Source organism: Molothrus ater, chromosome 2 (assembly GCF_012460135.2).
Source record: "Molothrus ater isolate BHLD 08-10-18 breed brown headed cowbird chromosome 2, BPBGC_Mater_1.1, whole genome shotgun sequence".
In the NCBI taxonomy this organism is placed as follows: Eukaryota; Metazoa; Chordata; class Aves; order Passeriformes; family Icteridae; genus Molothrus; species Molothrus ater.
Genome location: NC_050479.2, coordinates 24,274,523 through 24,294,654, shown reverse-complemented (window position 1 = coordinate 24,294,654; position 20,132 = coordinate 24,274,523). Strand labels below are relative to the sequence as shown.

Genomic DNA, 20,132 nt, shown 5'->3' with positions numbered 1-20,132 from the left:
TAGTTTTTTCTTAGAAGTCATGGAAAATCAGAGGTGTTAGAGAAACAACTGCTGGAAAGCTTAGCAACTGCTGACTGAAGTGAAGATTCATGACTAAGCATTGACTCACAATGCAAGAAGAAGTAACTGCATAAGTGGTCAGCCTGAAACTCCATTACAGCAGAAACCCAAAGAAACATATTTCTCTCTTGAAAAAAAGACAAATTAAAATTTAAAAGGTTGAAGTTCTAGGTTTGGCTCAAGTTTTCTTTAAAGACACACAAATGAAAGAATTCAAGGATAGCTAAATATTCCTTATAATCTATATTATACAGAATGTCAGACAAAAATGATCCACCATTTTCCTCCAGCTTTTAAAGTCTCTGAAATTCCACCACATTATCCTGGAAGTCTAATCGCAGTTCACAGTCCTCTTCTATCTGTTAAACAAGCTCTAAGAAAAGGAGGATGGGTTATGGTAGTAGAGAAAGAGGAAGCTATGGAAATTTAACTCTAACATAAACTTCCTCTGTGAATACAATAGGACATTTGGAAGATGATCTACTTTCCCTGTTAGACACTGAAGAGCTGTGCTCCTAGCCTGAGTTAGTCACCTTGTTCTCAAAACAGTCTGTGAAGACAGGTATTTTCCACAGGGTGACTTGTTCCATGCATTCTAGATGCTTTTGAAAAAATGAGAAGACATTGCCCTCTGGAGGTGCCTTTCTCCACTGGCCACAGATGGACTCAGAGCTGTCCAGACTGGATGCTTTCATTTGGGTGCCTGACAGGAAGCTCACCTTTATGCCTACTTGTCTGACTGAGCTACTCATCCTGCAGAATAGCTAGCAGAGGGTCTGAGAGCTTCCTTATTTGTCCTGTCACTGGTTGAAATCTACTGGCTAAGCACCCAAAATGAGAAAGTACCTTTATGTCCTGTGTTATGATTGGTTATCAACCATTTTCACCTTGTATAAAGATAAAAGCAACACAAAGTTTGCAGCTATTTTTCAGCCACAATGGTGCCCCAATTTGGCTCTCAGTCCAGTTGTGCATGTACCCATGTCAATGCCAGGGAATTAATGAAAGTTCCTGAATGGTCTGAATAAGAGGACTACACCTGCTGGTGGGAGCCTAGGTTTGTTCTGGACAGAAGGGATGGTTTAACCATAAACTTACATAATTTCTTCTGTACTTAGTTTTAAATGAGTGAAAAAACTAAAACCTTTTTCTTTAAATTGGCAATGAGCTAAAATATAAAGAAAGAAATAAAAATTTACAAGTGTGACATTATTATCAAAATGCAAAATATTTTTTGGGTATCAGATACTTTTTACTGTGGATTGACCTTGTGTTTCCATGTAGACACAATAATTTAATAACATCCTAAATTTAATCATTCTCAAGATGAGCAAAATAACTTTTTTTTTTTCAGAATTTATTCTATCACAGAAATTAGTAATAAGAATACTGAAATTACAGTGCAGACTTGTATAAATAAACTTGAATTACTTGCAACAATGGGGCTTGCTTCTGGGGAAATGCAAACTGTAGTCTTTGAAACCTTCCCTTACAGAGAATTCTTCCCCTAGAACTCCAGCCTTAGTTTACTCTGAAGTTAATGAACACACTTTATCAAGTACCAGGCTTCTTCCTACCTGACAGGTCACACATTTTGACCCCATTAGATAATGCAGAATGTACAGAGAGGATCCTAAGAAACCCAGAAAGCATACTCAGTGCTACCTTGCTAAAATAAGTGAAATATATTTCAGCTAAACTTGGATTGACAAGTCACTTGCCTAGACTTTCTTAAGATTCAGTAGAACAGACTATTCTGGTGTCATATTCCTAACTGTAATGGTGATGTTTACAATATATCAGATGAACTGTGCACTGTAAGACCATCATGTCTTTCCACTAAGTGTAAACATGCTCTTGCCTCCAGCCTGGACATCTAATATCAGACAAAGTGAATCTCCTTCATAGCCAGGAAGCAAAAAAAAAAAACCCCAGCATTTAATGGCTAGCCAGAGCAACTCATTCACTAAGGGATCCAAAATAAAATACAAAACAGGGAGGTCTAAAGGATTAATTTGAATCAACACCATTCCACTGCTATGCCAAGACTAATGTACTGTTGATTAGGAAGTAAATTCAAAATGTCTTCTAGTTACAAGCTGAGACAGTGAACACTACTATCAGGGTGAAGGAGGGTCTCCCCAGCACCCATCCACATGACATCAGTGTGAGAGAAGATCCATTTTCCCCAGTTTTTTCCTTTAGCACCCTCCTTGTCCTAACTTGTCATTTTCAGAAGCATAAACAGAAGAAAGACATTCTGGCTAGACAGGCTCACACTGTGAGCATGTACAGACTAGCCAGGATTCTCTGGTGTTGCAGAAGGGTGCTCTGACCTCTCTTCCTTTGCTTCTGAATGATGTGCTCTATCAGGGAAATTTTTTGTTTGTTTGGAGTAGAAACTGCTGCCAATAGCTTGTGAATGGGGAAAACTCGTTTCTCTTGGGTCTTCACAGATAAGGATGTTATCTAATCATTTTCTCTCTCACCTCCCTAAGTGCACAGCTGACAAGATCCAGCAGGCTGTTTTTCCCCAAGACAGAATATTCTGCAGTTCAGGCTGTGGCACAGTAACCCACAGCAATATTCTAAGGCTCAGCACGCTATTCAATTTACACAGAGTGTGCACAAATGGGCTGTAGGGCTGTACTCCCAGTTCTGTATGCACAGCAAATCTTTAAGCATTGGAATAAACATGACTCAATTTCAATAGCACAACGTGACAGAAGACACTAAAGGAAAAAAAACACGGCAAGTACAAAGGGCAGAAAAACAAGCAGCTCCAAATCAATAGCTTAATAAAAGATGTCTTTGAACTGAAGCCACAGAACTACTTTTGTTGGTGGCTTGTTTGGCTGCTCTTATTCTCAGGTCTCTCTCTTGCCTAATTAAGAAAGATACACCAAAAAGAATAAAGTTAGAGGTAGCTACTGACTGCAATCCAATGTCCTCACTAAGAGGATAGTTTCTAATGCCACAAGTCATATCTTTTCTGAAGGAAGATCCTTCTTTCCATGTCTTTGTCTTGCTGGTTAAAAAATAAAAATCACATATGGTTGGCAGGTAACTGCTTTAAAAGAGTAAAGAGTGATAAGTTATTTACTTTTAAGTTTTAATATCCAAACACAACTTATGTAAGGAAAAATGAGTGACACACTTGTCAGTATAATTCGTTACGTTAAATTAGCACAATTTTCTCTTTTTTTGCTTACTACAATGTAGTCTGTTTGCCAAGGTAAACTGGTATGACTTAATAAGATCTATTCAAAAGGTAGTGAATAAAAGGCAGCAATCAAAATTAAATTTTGTCCTATATTTCTGCTAGAAGAAATGCAAAAATTGACATCATAAAGGTTCAGGTTGTGCTGTCTCAGTAAATTGTCTCTTTTCCCCTTTCTATATTCATTTTCTTTTTGACAATCATTAATTTTTGATATCTGAAATATGTGAAAGAAATGGACTTTGTTTGCCAAACTTGTCACTGTGTGCTTATAACTAAGGATTTTTAGTTTTGTTTGTTTGGATTTGGGGAGGATGGGAAGAGGGGGTTAGGTAAGGTTTTATTTGAAAAGTCTATCAAGTAAAAGCTGACACATCCAAAGAGCCTATCTACTGAAGAGAGATTGCTTGAAAATTTTTCATTAGAAAACTTATAAAATCAGTGAGTAGCAAAGAATAGGATGAAATTTTGATTAATGTTACCTTTATATAAAGAATAAATATTCATTTATTCATTCATTCCTTTTCCCTCTGTTATATTCTTTTTGTCTTGAAGGAATAACCTAACTATTTTTGAAATATGAGGAACATGGGAAATTCCAGATAATTAGAAAAGAGGAAATAGATTATTGTAATTTCCAAGGGAAAAAAAAGGGATTCTGTCAATCTCTGCACAATATATATGACATAAATATCTTATTATACAGCATAAATATTAAGAACCAAAGCACATATACAAAATTTTGTAGAGAATAAATCTTTGATGTGAAGAAGAAAATAATGCTTGTAGAAATAACAGATTACATCAGACAAACTGGATTTGGGGTTTCTTTTGTAGAACTTCAAAAATTCAGTATAAGATTATAAGGTTCACTTTTTATGAAAAATTTTGCACCAAGGCTGCTTCAAAGAGACTTGCAGAAATAATTCAGAATATTATAAATGTGAACATGAGGAGCAATGTAGCTGAAAGAATTAGTAAGTATATATGGCAATGAACCAAAACTTCAAAGCACCTGCCTATCATATTATTTTTTTAATATTTTAACTGATATCAAGAAATACAGTCTTAAGTGACTAGATGTGCAGACCAAAAAGAATTAAGTGAAAAAAAATAAAAGTACAGCAATTTTGGGAAATAATAATGCTAAAAGTGATCTTACAACAAACTGACCAATTATCATAGATTTACCTGGTTTCTATATATGCCTCTAGATTTTTTTTCTGGTAAAATATACTGATTTTTTAACTTCAACAATTAAAAATTCACTTCCTATACAAGGGATAAGTGGGAAATATGCAGCATGCTTTAATGTGTCTGCAGAAAAAGGAAAATATACTCAAGAGTGACCTTGAATGACATGTAATTGAGATAAAAGAGTAAAATTTAGGACTAAGAAATAAAGCTGGAAGAATACTCAGAAAATCCCCAGAATAAAATTTTACAGTGGCTCAAATGTGAGTCAGCCACTGGGCCAATGTAGAGCTCAGTACAGACTTTTGAGGGAGGGCCATGACTATGAAATCCACTGAATCAAAGCACCTTTGCAGAAGTGGCCATTTGGGATGATTTAATTTAAACTGAATAAAAAGTAAGACAAGTTTCTCAGATAAAGATACTAACTTATAACAGATGATAAAGAAATGAATTGGAAGAATTATTTTTTCCTGAGTTTTATGAGGTTTTTTGCATTAGGCTTTGAAACCCTTAATCTTTTCTAGACATCTGAATTTCAGTTTCTGAAGAAAAGAAGTAATGAAGATATGTGTGTCTTAGTCCTGGATTATTTATTCATATACTTCCTGTAATTAAGCAGAGGCTTCCTCATCTCAGACAATGTGGCAGCAGAATAGTGAGTAGAATATAAATTATAGTTCAGCTCCTGGGATTAGTGGATTCAACTATGCAAATACAACATATGAATTCGCAACATCTGCTAAAGATTTGCTAAAGATTTGCAATAATTTTGCACCATCTTACTTAAAGCTGACATTCCCATTTCATCTTGACAAAGCAATGTAAAACATATTTACTTTAGAAACTGTCAAAAATCACACATTGTCTCAGAAACATGCTAGCATTGAGCAAACAAACAGCTCTATTACATCCACAACATATTCATCTGACTCTACTTCAGCAAATGTTTACCTTTAGCTCTTGCTAGGTAGGTCTTTCCCACAGCTAACTACCTCTCCATGCTTGGGCATCCCACCAACATGCACACGGGGCCATAAAATGCTTCACTGTACACAGAATATATGGGCTATGTAATACATTTAAATTTCTTTGTTAACCTGCTAATTTGATTCTGTTGAACACAAAGATGTGTGACTGGCATCCACTGAAGCTCCTTTTCTTTCTCTGCAGACACAGCCATATGATAATAGGGCATCAAAATCAAAATTTCAATTGAAACACTGAAGTGGGCTTGTACAACTTTCCTGCTTGGTCTCCTGGTGACATTGCCACTTCACTGTTTGCCAAGAAGGCACTGCCCAGCTCATTGGGAAATATACTGAGAAAGATATATGTTGCAGAAGCAGAAAGTAAAACCAGACTCAAATAGAAATTGTGATATTAAAGAGAAATAGGACTAGATTTGCTGTTCCACCTAGATAATGCTATATTTCTTCATTCCTTTTGGTGTTTTTTTTTCTCCTGTGTAACCAGTACTCAGCCAAAGAGGAATGGGAACATATAGAAACCCTCCCACAATACTCACTAGTATCTTAGACAATGTTTATTGGGATTATGGGGAATGATTTTTGGACCTTTTTGAACCATATGGCAAAATAGCTTCTCTGTGAGATCATCTCTACTGAGGGAGCTTCCCTTGTGCCTCTGAACCCTGTGAGTACTATCAGTCTGGGTAACAGGGATTCTCCTGGCTCTGGATTGTATGATGGTTAGACAAACCACACAAAAGCATCATTTTTCAAGATATACTAAGGTCATGTGCCAAGAGTGGACCAGATTCTGCTCTCATTAAGAGTGCAATACACCTGGAGTAATTCTGCTGAAATAGATGATGTTAAATTAATGCCACATTGGTCTAAACAAGAAAGCAAAGTAAGAGCCAGCGATTAAGATGCATAAAAGGATTTTACGTGCATGCTTGCATAGGATTTTGTGTTTGCTCTCAGATATCACCAGGATAAACTGCCTATTATTATTCAGCCTGACTAGGATATCTAGCTTTAGGAAGTGTCATTCCAGGTTCTCCTGCTGAAGATTAAATGGTTGTAAAGAATATCAAGATATGGATAAGGAGAAAAAGGGTGCCCTGAATATCTGAGTTGAGTGGAAAGAATTTAACAGCTGCAGAGCCACGGAAAGAAGAAACAGCAGGAGGGTGACAGTTGTTTTTGAGTGTGAGGCAGCTGGACTGCATCTATACAAGTCCAATGACCTATACAAATCCCATGACCATAAAAAAGCAGCACTCAAGATCAACTAATATTTTTCTAAACAGGGAAACCACACAGATGTGTTTAATTAAGCAATAAATAACAAAGAGTTTTAAAATTTTAAAATTGTAAAATTAAAAAAGTAAAAGTAAAATTAACCTATGTGACAATTTGCACCTTAATCTGATAATTCAAAGTTCCTGCATAGTGCCAGTGGCACAAACTAATGTGTTACATACTTACTTTAAAATATTTACTTTAAATATCTGTTGTATTAATTTAAGTGGTCAGAAATTCTAACAAGCATTTCCTTAGAAGAGTTTCAATGTATAAAGATTAGCGAGAATATTAGTGGTTGATAATATTTTAAAAGGTTTATGTCTATGGCAAGCATTTAACTGAATTTCTTACTACCACACATAAATCTATGTCCATTATCTTTGTCATTATGTGCTGTCAGCAAATTATGAAGTACTCAATAAAGATTTTTGTTGAAACCTTAAGGTTCTGAAATAAAGTTATTAGCTGCTCATTATAGGCACATTGAACTCAGTCAGTTTGTGAGATATGGGTCAAGAACTTTCATTATACTTATTTGTGTACAAATATAATTCTATATATTTTTATAATCCATGCTTTTAAGTGAAATCCAGTGCTGTGGTAGGTATTTCAGCACCTTGTGACAACATCTCTCCATGTTTAGAAATAGCACAAGCTTTAAAATTCACAGATGTAAAACATGCATTGATTTTTGTATGGATTGTAAGGGTTATTTAGCGATCTAATAAACATTTTGTTAAATCTGATGGATAAGAAATGTCAAGTGCTAGTGGAAAGCAGAGGTACCAAGGGTGGCACTTTAATCTAGAAATTAAATAAACATTTTAAAACTTCACAGATCTTGAAGTTTAAATAAAGAAAACCACAAGAACTTCTGAAACAGTTCAGACAGAATTATACTTGTATGTGCCCAATAGATCTATGATTGCCTAAAGAAATTAATGTAGTTGTATGCACCTAATAGTGGAGGGAGAATAATACTATGAGATTCTCACTGAAACAACCTAAAAATTGTGACATTCTCTATTGCACAAAACAAAAGATTGCAAGAAGCCTCACTAAGTTTTATGCATTCTATATTAAATGTAATATACATAATGCTGGAAGATTATTCAGATTGCACATCAAACATTTGAAAGTTAGGAACCATCAGACTTAACTGGCCATGTCATCTGTATTTCCCTGTATCTAGCTATTTAATGACCTAATTACAGTCTCCTGCTCAAGGGACCCCTTTTCTTGTCAATCTTGTAGAACTGTTAAGTGTATGACAGATGTGAATAATTCAACTGACTTCAATTGTTTACACACATTTACACATTTGTAATTGCTTTAGCAAATGAGGCTTGCATTGTAAGCTTCTGAAGATGCCCAAGCAAACAATGCTGATATTTATTTTTACCTTCAAAATATAGCTAGATGCCCTCTAAATAAAGTCAGATGTCTAGTCTTCCACTGAAAACTCTAGTCAAACGAGAAACTCTTTTCTCTTATAGTCAGTCCTTTGTGCACTCTCACTAAGCCCCAGAAACACCAGCAGCTTTACCATCCTCACAGTCCAAACTCTGCGACATGTAACATAAGCACTGATACTTTGTATTTACAAGACAAATTCTGTGGGCAAGAGAACTGATGATGCCAAGGCATAGCTTCAAAAACTGCATCTGTCTTGTCTCCAAAATGTTGTTCTCTGATTTTTTTTTTAGAGACTGTTACAAAGCATTAATTCATTCCCTTGCCATAGAATGGAGCTACACTGGGATTCTGGAATTCTGGGAAATACCTGCAAAAATGGATAAACCCAAGGACTAATCAGTTGAATCCCATCCTTTTCTTTACACTCTACAAATAAAGTCCTAGTTAATTAGGCAAGTCAACACAGGCATATGAAGTTACCTTGTGCATTTCTTGTTTCTAAAATATCAAAAAGGACCTAATGGGCATAATGGGGCAAACAAGCTAAATGGATACAAAGAAATAACTCCAAAGGGGTAAACCAGAAGATTCCAGTCAGACTGAGTGGAAAGAACTATTTGGTTTTTCTATAATATTAGTAGCTTGGTAACTCTCACTACACAATCACATTGTACAAGTAGATTTGAAACGGCCTGCAGCTCTTAACACAGTCCCAAATATCTAGTTGCACCTCAGAAATTCCCCAGGGTGATTTAGTCCAATTCTAGGCTTCTCAGGGAGAATGCCAGAGCATTCTGGGTTCTGGTCTTCTCCTAATCCCTACCAGTAAGGTTTAATGAGGAATTAGTAATTTATAGTAACTCTGAGTGCTGTAAATTATCCTAAACTGGGTTCCCCTATCCAAAAGGTTGGTGAAAGGAAAAGAACAAATAAAAGCTGAGGGTAGAAAAAGGAAGAAGAGACTTTCAGAGTAATGGTCTTTGTCTTCCCAAGTCACCAGTACTCATGATTAAATACTTTCCTGTCTGCCAACGGGAAATAGAAAATGAGTTCCTTATTTTTAATTTATTGGTTTCTCTATTCAATTGTATTTATTTCAACCAATGAGTTTTCTGACTTCTCTCCTAATTGTCTCCCCCACTCCATTGAGGAAGGAATGAGCTAGTAGCCATGAGGGGTTGAGCTGCCAGCTGGGGTTAACCAATGACACTTCTTTATCCAAGTGCTTTATTTGGGGTGCTGGTGGATGAGAGTCTGGCAATGTGCATTTGTAGTCCAGAAAGCCAACAGTATCCTGGGTTGCATCAAAAAAAGTGTGACCAGCAGGTCAAGGGAGGTGATTCTGCCCCTCTACTTTGCCCTTGTGATTCCCCTTCTGGAGTGCTGTGTCCAGCTCTGGGGTCCTCAGAACAAGACGGACATTGACCTGTTGGAACAAGTCCTGAGGAGGGCCATGAAGATAGTCAGAGAGCTGGAGCGCCTCTTCTGTGGAAACAGGCTGAGGGAGCTGGCTTTGTTCACCCTGGAGAGGAAAAGGCGCTGGAGTGATCTTACTGTGGCTTCCCAATACCTAAAGGTGGCCTACAGGAAATCCAGAGAGGGACTTTTGAAAAGGGCAGGAAATTATAGCATAAGGGAGAATGGCTTTAAACTCAAATAAGACAGGTTTAAATTAGATATTAGGATAAAATTCTTTGCTGTGGCATTGGAAAGGCACTGGAACAGGTTGGTCAGAGAAGCTGTGGATGCCTTATGCCTGGAAGTGTCCAAGGCCAGATTAGATGCGGCTCTGAGCAACCTTGCATAGTGGAAGGTGTCCATGGCAAGTTTGGAGCAACATGATCTTTAAGGTCCCTTCCAACCCAAACCATTCTATGATTCTATAGTAATTACCAAAATCGCCAAGGACACAGACATTTTGAAAATTGCAGTTTTAAACTTCAAGGATGACCTTCACTCCTCATGGGAAGCCAGTCATTACCAATTTTATGAATTTGTGTTTAAAGTGCCCTCGAAACCGATGACTTTAAGATACTTCATTTACTCACCTTTGCTTGCATTCTGAAAGAAAGACAAATAAAAATGATTACCCTCAATCAGAAATATCACTTCCAGCTCTAGGTCTGAAGGAACAAACTCCACAATGGCAAGACTGCCATTTGATATAAATTGACATCATTACATCTACTTTAATGAAATACTGCTTTTGTAGCCTCAGTCAGATTGCCTCTTGCTTTCCTTGAAAAGATTTGAGGTATCATGGCACATATCAACGTAGTGCTCTATGAGATCACTGATGCTGCATAGCAGACAAAAAAGCTGAGAGGGCCAGTGTGATGATGACCCATCACTTCTCAATCTGCTCTGTACATCATTCTCACTAATGCCCTAACTTACTCATGAGAGTCTGGAATATTCTGCTGACTTTTTAAATTCAAAAATTATATATTATAGAACATTATAGCTTCCCTGCTTTCCAGAGGAAGAAAAAGGGAGAGGGGAAAGAAAGAGAAAAAAGTCAACAACAAAATGCTTCTGGATGAAGGGAGTATAGATATACAATAATGACTCATGCATATGATTTACAAACAAAAACAACACATCTGTGCAATATGCCATCAGCTAATAGCACAAATTTGGTGAAAATATTACAACAGCTATTAAAAAGGGCTTTATAGAAAAAGATAGACAGTACTTGACAAAGCAATGATATCAGCATTAACATAATCTTTCCTGAGAAAGCAAGATATCTCTTCAGAATAATCTCTTAGAAAAGTCAATTATTTGAAAGAGTTAATAATAATTTAGTACTCTGAAGCACTAAAGTTTTGATGTAAAGACCAATATTGGAGCATTTCATTATCAATGAATGCTGCCCCGACTAGAAGTACAGAATTCAGGATCTGCAGTTTAGTGCAGCTTGAAGAACTAATTAAGAACTTCATACCAAAATCAGAGGAAAACCTGTAATTAGAAGAGTCTTTGAACATACTTGTTTCACCCTCACTGCTATGATTACCATAAGAATCCATTATCATTGTGTTCCATATTCTTCCTTCTGAATATTGCCTACTAAAATGGATGTTTTGCCATCTTTTGAAGTTACTTTAAAACAAAAAAATCATCAGAATGTTAACTCTTTATTTCCTTTTTGTTAATAAACTTACAGCTGGTGATTTCGATATTTTTTACCTTATTTATAGGAGAGCAAGATTAGATTGTGAAAGGAGGAAGAAGAAGGAGAAAAAGAGAAGATAGGGAAGGCGGGGGAAGGGAAAAGAGGACAAGGAGGAGGAGGATGAGAAAGGAGAAGCCTCCAAACCAGTATCTGACACTGTCTTAACAGGATAAATAACTACTTATAAAGCTTCATAGCTGCATTAGCCTAGGTAAAACTAAAGATTAGATTGGTGCAATTTAAGAAATTTTAAAAGATTATTGGAAATAGTAAATCATAACATTCTAGTGACCTTCTTGCCACCATACTGTAAGGAATGTCTCTACATACAGCCTTCATATTCTCTTTCAGACTATGAAATTTTCTCTGCTCTTTCTTGAGCAGCAACAGAAGGCAAGATGGGACCTACATGATGGAAAACAAAAGGATAAATTGATAGAATTAAACCCAGAAAAGACCATCTAGAAACTTGAGAGACAGTAATGAAATTCCAAGAAACACTCAAAAAGTGCAGAAATAAATGCAAGGAACAGGACACTAGAATTTGGGCTTTCTGAACAACATGATTTTTGCCAAAGAAATCCTGCCATTCTTATCTGCTAAGTGAAAGGCTCAAATTGCTTATCAGTTCCAATAGTCCACAGATGACATCCTGAGCTTCAACAGCTCTGAGTGTTTCCTGTAAACTGGCAGGGAAGGCTAACACAGATGCCTCATTTAAAGACCTGAGTAACTGGATTCTTCCTTGGGCATGGAAACTGAAATACAGACAGAGAAAAAAAACTGTATAGTTTAGAAACTTGGTGAGCAACATTAAAGTAGAAAGAAGGAATTATTTTAGGTTCTATTTCAATTTAGAGAACATAGAGTGTAGAGGAGGATGCTACCAAAATAAAATTTTTCAGAGGGAGTGAAACAAAGCATCTTACTACCTCATTTTTACCTGAATATCCCTGAACAGCTGTATTCTTGTATTTTGCTGAGGTCACCTCATGGGTCTTTGATCACTATAGTTACTTTTAAAAATTTTTATTCAAAATGGCTTTTGCATGTCTTCCTTGAGCACCACGTGTGGTGAATGACACAGAAGTCATCCAGGATCCATTTTATTAATTGATGCAAAGAGAATATATTCTAGATATTAACCTTGTATAACGAGGCTCTGTCTGTGCCCCAGAGAGTTTCTGAGCCCTATTGTTCTGCACTGGAAACAGTGCGGACACTTGATACTTATTTTTCCTGTTCCATGGCACTGGCTACCAAAACCATAATAAACTACTGTTTCTACTAATGGGCTTTTTGCATATTTTATTCTAAATTAGATATATTTTAAATTAGAATTATTTTAAATCAGAAATAATTTTAAATAAGGTATCAAAACATTAAATATTTGAAAGAAACAGCAATCTGCAGACAGTTCCTAATTCCATGGCTATTTTACTATTTTTCTTCTTCCAAGAAAAAATATATTTGAGGATACTTTACCTATGTGTACAATTGAGACTGCAAATTGGAAACTTTAAACCCTTTAAATATTTGTTTGTGCCACTGCCTTGACTTAAAAAGCAAAGCTAGAATTTCAAAAACATAGTCCACTGAGAACCATTCTGAACATAATAAGCAAAATATATGTATGGGTAAACTTTTCCAGGAGTGTAAAATGTGTGTTACTCAAGGTTTTCTATTTTTAAGGTAAGGTAAAATCTGATCCCTGTCTCTGCTCACAGAGCTTTAGAAATTGAGCCAACACTGCAGGTAAATTCAGCAGAAACACTGCATCTGGAGTTGGAAAATCTGTTGAAATCACATATATGATTTCTTAATTATCCTACTTTAACAGGATTTAAAGCATCTGACCTTATGAATTCTCATTTTATTATATATTCATTGAGAAGAAGTGTCACAGCTTCCATTTAAAAATGAGAAATTATACAAGATTTCTCTTTTGATCAGCAAACTTTGGTGATTGAAGGGTTCACCTCACAGCTGGCAACTTTTACTTTGATAAGACACAAGCAGAACCAGTAAATCCAAAAGGATAGCAACAGAGATAATGATTAGGCTTTGTAGCCCAGGAAGATATACTCCTGCAAAATATGACATTTCTTTAGCTACCTCTCTCTTAAGCCATTGTAAGAGTTCAAATGGAACATATAAATAGGTTAAATAAAAGTCATATTAATCATTAATCCCTAATTAGAAAGCAGTAGAAATTTATTCAAATTCATCCAATTAAGAATGAACTGCTACTGTCTGATTGGTGATAGAAAATAGGTTTTCCAACCTTCCATCCCTTTGCCACAAAGTCTCCTAATTCAATCATACTTTCTTCTTGTAAGCCTGCAGAAAAAAAGTGTTTTAATTTTAAATAATAGCTATTTTGAATTCTGACCCAATTACTTATATGATAAAGAAGATCCAAAAAGTAAATGCACAAAAATTGCAGAGATGGTGAGGGAGGATAGTAATTTCCTATCTTTTGGGAATTTGGGTTGGGATTAGGGCCAGAAATTCTCTTTGGAATACTAGAAATACCAGTTTGACAGCAAAGGAAATAAGAATTTGAAAGGTGAAAAACTCCATCAGGTTCAGGTGTGTAAGCCTATATGGAAATATGACAAAATCATTTCTCATTCCAATCAATGACTAGCAAGACAAGACCAGAGTATGGCTGAAAAGCCAACAAAACTAAAACAGTTAACCTAAAAATCACCAAAACTAATTATCTGGTTTCTAAAAACATCCTGTTCAGTCACCAAGGCAACACAGAGATGTAGCACAAATGAAGGTTTTTAGGAAACTTTTTGAAAAGGTAACTCATAATCTCTGAATTCAATATTTCTTTCTTACCTCCAGTCTATTGGCTGAAAAAAACATACAGCAGACATTGCCCATACAAACTCAGAACATGAAAGCTTTCCCAAATCTCCCATTATGTGCATCTTCTCCTCAAACAGCCTGCCCAGCTTGATTCACGCTGGAGAATGAATATTGTGGTAGGGCACAGATGGTTTATTTGTGAAAGAGATAGAATTATAAACTCCTATACTCCTCACTGGTATTTACAGAGAAAAAAATGTTCTGCACAAGCACTAATTTAACATCCACAACTTTTTCCAAGAAGACAACTCAAACTTGTGTAAGCAGCTAATGCTATTTTACAGAAGAAAAATAATAAAGGCCAGATCATGACTGGTAAATATACATTAATCAAGGGCTAGAACATGCAGAGGGATGGAACTTGTCTTGAGTGCATGAGGCTGCTAAACAAATACTTCTTGGGCAAGACAATCCTCTTTCTTTCCTGAATCTTTTAAGAATTAAGTGACCCAAAAACCCAATACTGAACTGGGAATGGGGAACAAGAGTTTGCCTTCTAACAGAAGCAGACCTTTTTGTCTTTTTACATTAATTCAAGATGTCACTGATTTCTAACAATAATAAAAATGGAGTTTTGGTATGAGCATTAGTACCTCATGACCAGGCATAAACAAATCCTAGCCTATGAAATACAATAATGAACCCATGACACCTACACCTAGAAATCTGAAAAATTAGACTATTTCTCCTTCTCCTTTTTAATTATCTACAGACTATATACAATATTTTATATATCTTAAATCATACAAATAGCATAACTTGTAAAAAAAGGGCTCCTTTATGAGGTCATACTTTTAAAACTTAATTTTTCTGATGATGTTTATAAATACATTTCTACATATCAATATAAATTTTATAAATTTATGAATTTATAAATCTATTTATAAAGTTCATTATTTGTTCAATTAAAAAGTAACAGGCCTATACCCCTTGCAGGCAGACAAGATTTTCTCTGAAAAAAGTCTGAAATACACATAAGCAAAACAACACAGCAAGCGCTACCAGAACATGACAGAAGGCTTTGTACTATAGGTAAGAAAGAAGGTTTTATGAAACCTGAAAGAATTTACCTTGACAAGAAGTCAGTGAAAGAGAGACGTATTGGATACCCATGTCGGATAATTTTGACCATGTCTAGGACACCAATATACTGCAGCTGAGCAGACACATAAAAATGATCAAAGGTATCTGGCAACTTGGAGTTATTAGGTTTTATACAATGAACGGAATGTGGTGTGCAATTCTGCAGCTTCCCAATAATATCGGCAAGTGATTTCTGGAGAAAAAACCAACAAAACAGCAATTATCAATCAGTCTTTTGACTATGAGCTATGACTATTGTTCAATACATATGCTCTTCCTAACTTTTTAACATTATTTTCTCAAAAGGGTTGACCAGGTCATACAAGTCGCTTCTTCAAACATAAGATTTTTTCTTCTACTGCAATCTGCAGAGGGTAATCCTGCTAATAGTGGAGCCCTGGAAAATGTTAAAGATAGACTATGAAAATGTTAGGCTTTGTGTTTTCTCAGATCACTGCACCTGCGTAAGCAGTATGATAAATGATATAATTGTTAGATGTGATGATTGTTTAGTAACTAAATATAATTATTGTATAATCATAAGAAGAATCATGAGAAACTATGTTAGAAATTTAAGGGGGAACCATGAGAAGCCATGCTTGACTGAAATCTATGTATACAATAGAACAATATAAGTTTAATAATTAACGTGAAAGTTATATAATGATAGAATATAAAAACATGATCATCTCAAATGTATGGTCGGAGTCAGATTTGAGTTGAATACTCCTGACACCCAGAGCTCTTAATAAAAGTACCTGCATATAATCGCTTATGTGATTATGTGTTTCTGAATGCTAACACTGCCTTTAAAACACCTGGAGATTCTTTTGCAAATTTCTGTCCATAAGATGTTCACTGACCCTGAGCTGTATTGCCACAGTGGTTGGGCCCCCTCGTTCCAGTCTCTGAAGAAATGAGGATGTTCCTTTCTTTTTCAACAGCTGTGGAAGAGAAAAGCACACACTCAACAATTTTATCTCAAGATGGGCAGTAGACCTTTATTGTCATTGTTGCAGTTGACTAATGAAGGCAAAAATTTGTACAAACATAGTGCCATAGAGAAGGATTGAGTTTCAGAAAGAGATGGGAAGTGGATAAATATCCTCAGGTAATTGCAGAGCCATGACCGGTAAGTTTTGATTTCAAAAGCAGCTACATACATTATAATGACAATACACCTTTAACAAATAACTGGGCAAATCAATAAGTTTCAGAGGTCTGTGGAAGTAGGACTTGTGCAGTTAGTATCCCATAGAGTCTAGAAGTAGCATAATTCTGTAACTCTGTAAGAAGGTGCCTTATGCCTTTGGCAGATGTTAAAGTCAGTAAATCTAAGAGTACAGATCATTTAAAACAATCTCAACAGCAAAACACTAATACAAATATTTAAAAAAAATCTTCTAATTTCTTCTTGCACATGAAAACACAGTTAAACTTCTCTTTTTAATACGCTTTAACCAATTTGAGATATAAATTATTAACAACTTCCTATCTCATTAGAACCAATGTTACCCCATACACCAGAATTGGGAGGGGAAAATTAATTTATTTTTCGCTGCTCTACTTCCTATCTTTGAGACTGAAACGGAAATAATCAGACTAAAAGTGGCCCCAGAATTTAGGGTCTTTTGTTAAACTTTCCACAGAAAGGCTGGCAAAATTATTGCATTCCAGGGTTTGGCAAAGCTGTGAGATTTAAACCCCCTTATCAATGACAACCTTTTCACCTCTGACTCTCCATTGCCTTTCTTCCACTTACCCCATAAAGAAATCCCCTTCTATTGAGTCAGCATATTCTGGCCTACTGCTTTTTCCAGTTTTATCAAAAAAGCTTACATCTTCTCAGCTTGGCCCACTCAAGCCAAATGCCATTAAAAATATTGTAGTGCAAGCAATTTTCTACTCACCATGCTAAACTTTGGAGCTCTTTTTTATTTCACTTACTAGGATGCAATGAGATTTTAAAGGCAAATTCCCCCTCAACTTAAAAACTAAAAAGTAAAAAGATCTGCTTGTTCCAGTTTGTGGGAATCTATAAAATCAGAAGGCTTTGGCCTTCTGAAAACTGCATAAGACAGGCTTCAGATACAGCAGAATTGTGAACAGTGCTAAAGCAGCAGAAAAATCATTTAAGCTGTAAAAAAGATATGGGAATAGAACAATAAAGCTGTGTATTAGTACTTGTATAAGCTTTCTAAGTAGCAAAAAGTTGATCTAGCAAGATATTAAGAAGGTTAAGCTTATGAATAGTGCTCTGTGTGTTGTCTCTTATAAACAGGTATTGTATTTGAAAATAAGTAAGCATTGTTTTAACTAAAGCTACATGAGCATATGGTGATTGGATAGAACTACTGTCAATATGTTTTTGCTTCATGTAATTGGCTAAGCAAGTTATATAGTATGCTGTCACATTAAGTTTTCTGGCCTGCTGCCTGGACAGTGAGCTGTTAGCATCTTTCCATTATAATAATCATGTAATGAGACTGATGCTGAAAAATAAACAGCTTGAGATGCTATCCCAGCAGCCCCATCCTGTTCGCATCTGTAAATAAATTGCTAGCGTCACCAGTTTTTCTCATAAAAAGGACCACTAGCACCCCAATGACATTTTTCATTAAAGTTTAAAAATAACTGAGGAACATAACCAAAATAGAATTTTTCCCACTTTATGTATAATGGTGTCACACTTTCCTCTCAATATTTAAATCAATAGTTCAAGATTGCTTCTTGACTTAGTAGGAGATCTAAGAACAACACTTCCTACTTGCTCTCTCCTATGTTACATATGACTTCCCATGGGAAAGAAAAATTTGTTTCAGAATGAGAAAGAGAAATCAAATGAAAAATGAAAAAAAATACAAAGGCAAAAAATAAATTTCATTCAAACTCTCAAAACTTGGACATCTTTAATCTTCAGCTATGGGCTAAGGAAAAAGGCTATATCACACAAGCTGTACCTCTCTATTGCCCTGTAATATACAGCTTTACATTGGAATATCTTTACCTCTAATCTATAGAAAAAAACCCCACATATATGTATATTTGAAATCTCTGTTAAGAAGCTAAAAATCTCCTCCTAAAAATATCTAAAGACTTTTGCTGTATAAACTCTGAAACATACCAATTCTTCCAAAGCAAGTGAGGAGAGGACAACAGAGCCAAAATATGCACCAGGAAAAGATTAGAGAAAAACAAGGGAGCAAGATTTGATGTGAGCAAGAGTTGTGAGAGTGTCAATGAAGATATCTTTTATTTGAAAAGGGTACATGATCTTCATAAGTCACAGAGGCTTGACCTGGCATCCCCAAATTCCTGTGACTCCTTATGTGCCCCAAACTTCTGGCCAGTTAAAAGATCTGTTCACGTCTGCCTTAGAATGGATGCATTGTTGTCTTGGATCCTACCATGCTAGCATTAGTTCAAAGAGGCATGCTCAGCATCAAGAGTCATTTATGGAAAGGTAAACAGATACACGGCAATATGAAGAGACATTTATAATTATATAACCAAGCATTTAGCTAGGATTGCAGTGACAAGATGAAAGAGGAGGGGACTCATAACAAAATCCTATTTGACTTTAACTTTCTGTAATTCCCTTCCCTGGATAGGTGGAGCCTAGCTTACTGCCCATACACAGCACCATGAGTACCTCCCATTTCATGATTCCTACTGCCTACAGTATGATGTATGTTGTGACTCAAACCTCAGATATAAAAGGAATATCAGTCTCTGGTTGATAATTTTTGCCTTAATGTCCCTCCTTCTCTCCCTCCTCTATTCTATTTTTTTTTCTTCTCTTTATTGCCATTAACCTCTGAACAAACTCCAATTAAAATTCAGTGGTTATGATTTTCCAACTCATAATAATTTAAATTTTAAGCAGACAAGAAAAAGCCCTTTACATTGCATTTGCAATTACAGTAGAAAATAACAAACTAAACATTATTTCAGTCCACCACAGCAGATTTTCAAGGCTATACTGAAAAAGGGAAGGAATTACTTGGGACTGCACAGTTAGAGATGTGGGTTTGATCCACAATAGAATTTAAGAACTTACCTACTTCCAGCTCCTGCAATGAGTGCCTATTCCAAAAAAACGAGTTGCTTTTTGCCAATGGAACAGCTTAGATTCCTAAAGTTCTGCTCCAGTCCTGCAGGGCAACCCAGTACCTTGCTCAAATTAAGCCAACTTAGTATCAACAATGTGTTCTGTCTCACCTGCACAGCTCTTCTGAAAGCCTGTGCTTGAGAAGCAAAGCCATCCTTGTCTCTGCAGACAGATGAAGGATGAAGTTCTTCCCACCTTCTAACTAATGCCTAAAGGTTTACAACATTCTCACTGAATCTGAAATTTCTGACTTCAGATATCATGACTCCCAAGGGAATTGAATGTCTTCTGTCTCTCAAGAGAGTAACTAAAGGTTAAAAGCAATTCTGGACATGTCAAAACCAGCATAATTTCAGAGATCTCAACTGCGCAGTGTTTTGCCCTGGTTTTTAACTCAGATATGCTTTTCATACTTCCTCCCATGTATGGGACTAGGATGTTTTTCACATCCTTAGGAAGCTTCCTCTAGGAAGCTGTTACTACAGTGGAAAGGCACCTAAAGGCACCTTGTAAGGCCTCAGCTGTTTGCTAAATATAGCCTTAAACCAACATCATTCACTTCAATTTAAGTTTTTCCATTGAGATTACTGACAAGAACAGTAGTCAGGAATTATGCTGTTATCAGCAGGGGGACTATAAGGAAAGTCCCATTGCTAAAGCCTTCCACAATGACACATGAGTTCAGGCTCCTTAATCCCATGACAGAATCAATTTTAT

At 36.0% G+C, this 20,132-nt stretch overlaps 1 protein-coding gene across 5 annotated transcripts in view; it reads right to left on the bottom strand.

Annotated features, from left to right (window-relative positions):
• MYO16 (myosin XVI) overlaps window positions 1–20,132 on the bottom strand; it is a 357,892-nt gene that overhangs the window by 66,023 nt on the left and 271,737 nt on the right. For all 5 annotated transcript variants that reach the window (XM_036381446.2, XM_036381432.2, XM_036381447.2 and 2 more), the window contains exons 26-27: window positions 16,168–16,248; window positions 15,292–15,497 (exon numbers count right to left, since the gene is read on the bottom strand). In XM_036381446.2, the coding sequence (XP_036237339.1) occupies window positions 15,292–15,497; window positions 16,168–16,248 (287 nt within the window). The remainder of the gene's footprint in view (window positions 1–15,291; window positions 15,498–16,167; window positions 16,249–20,132) is intronic.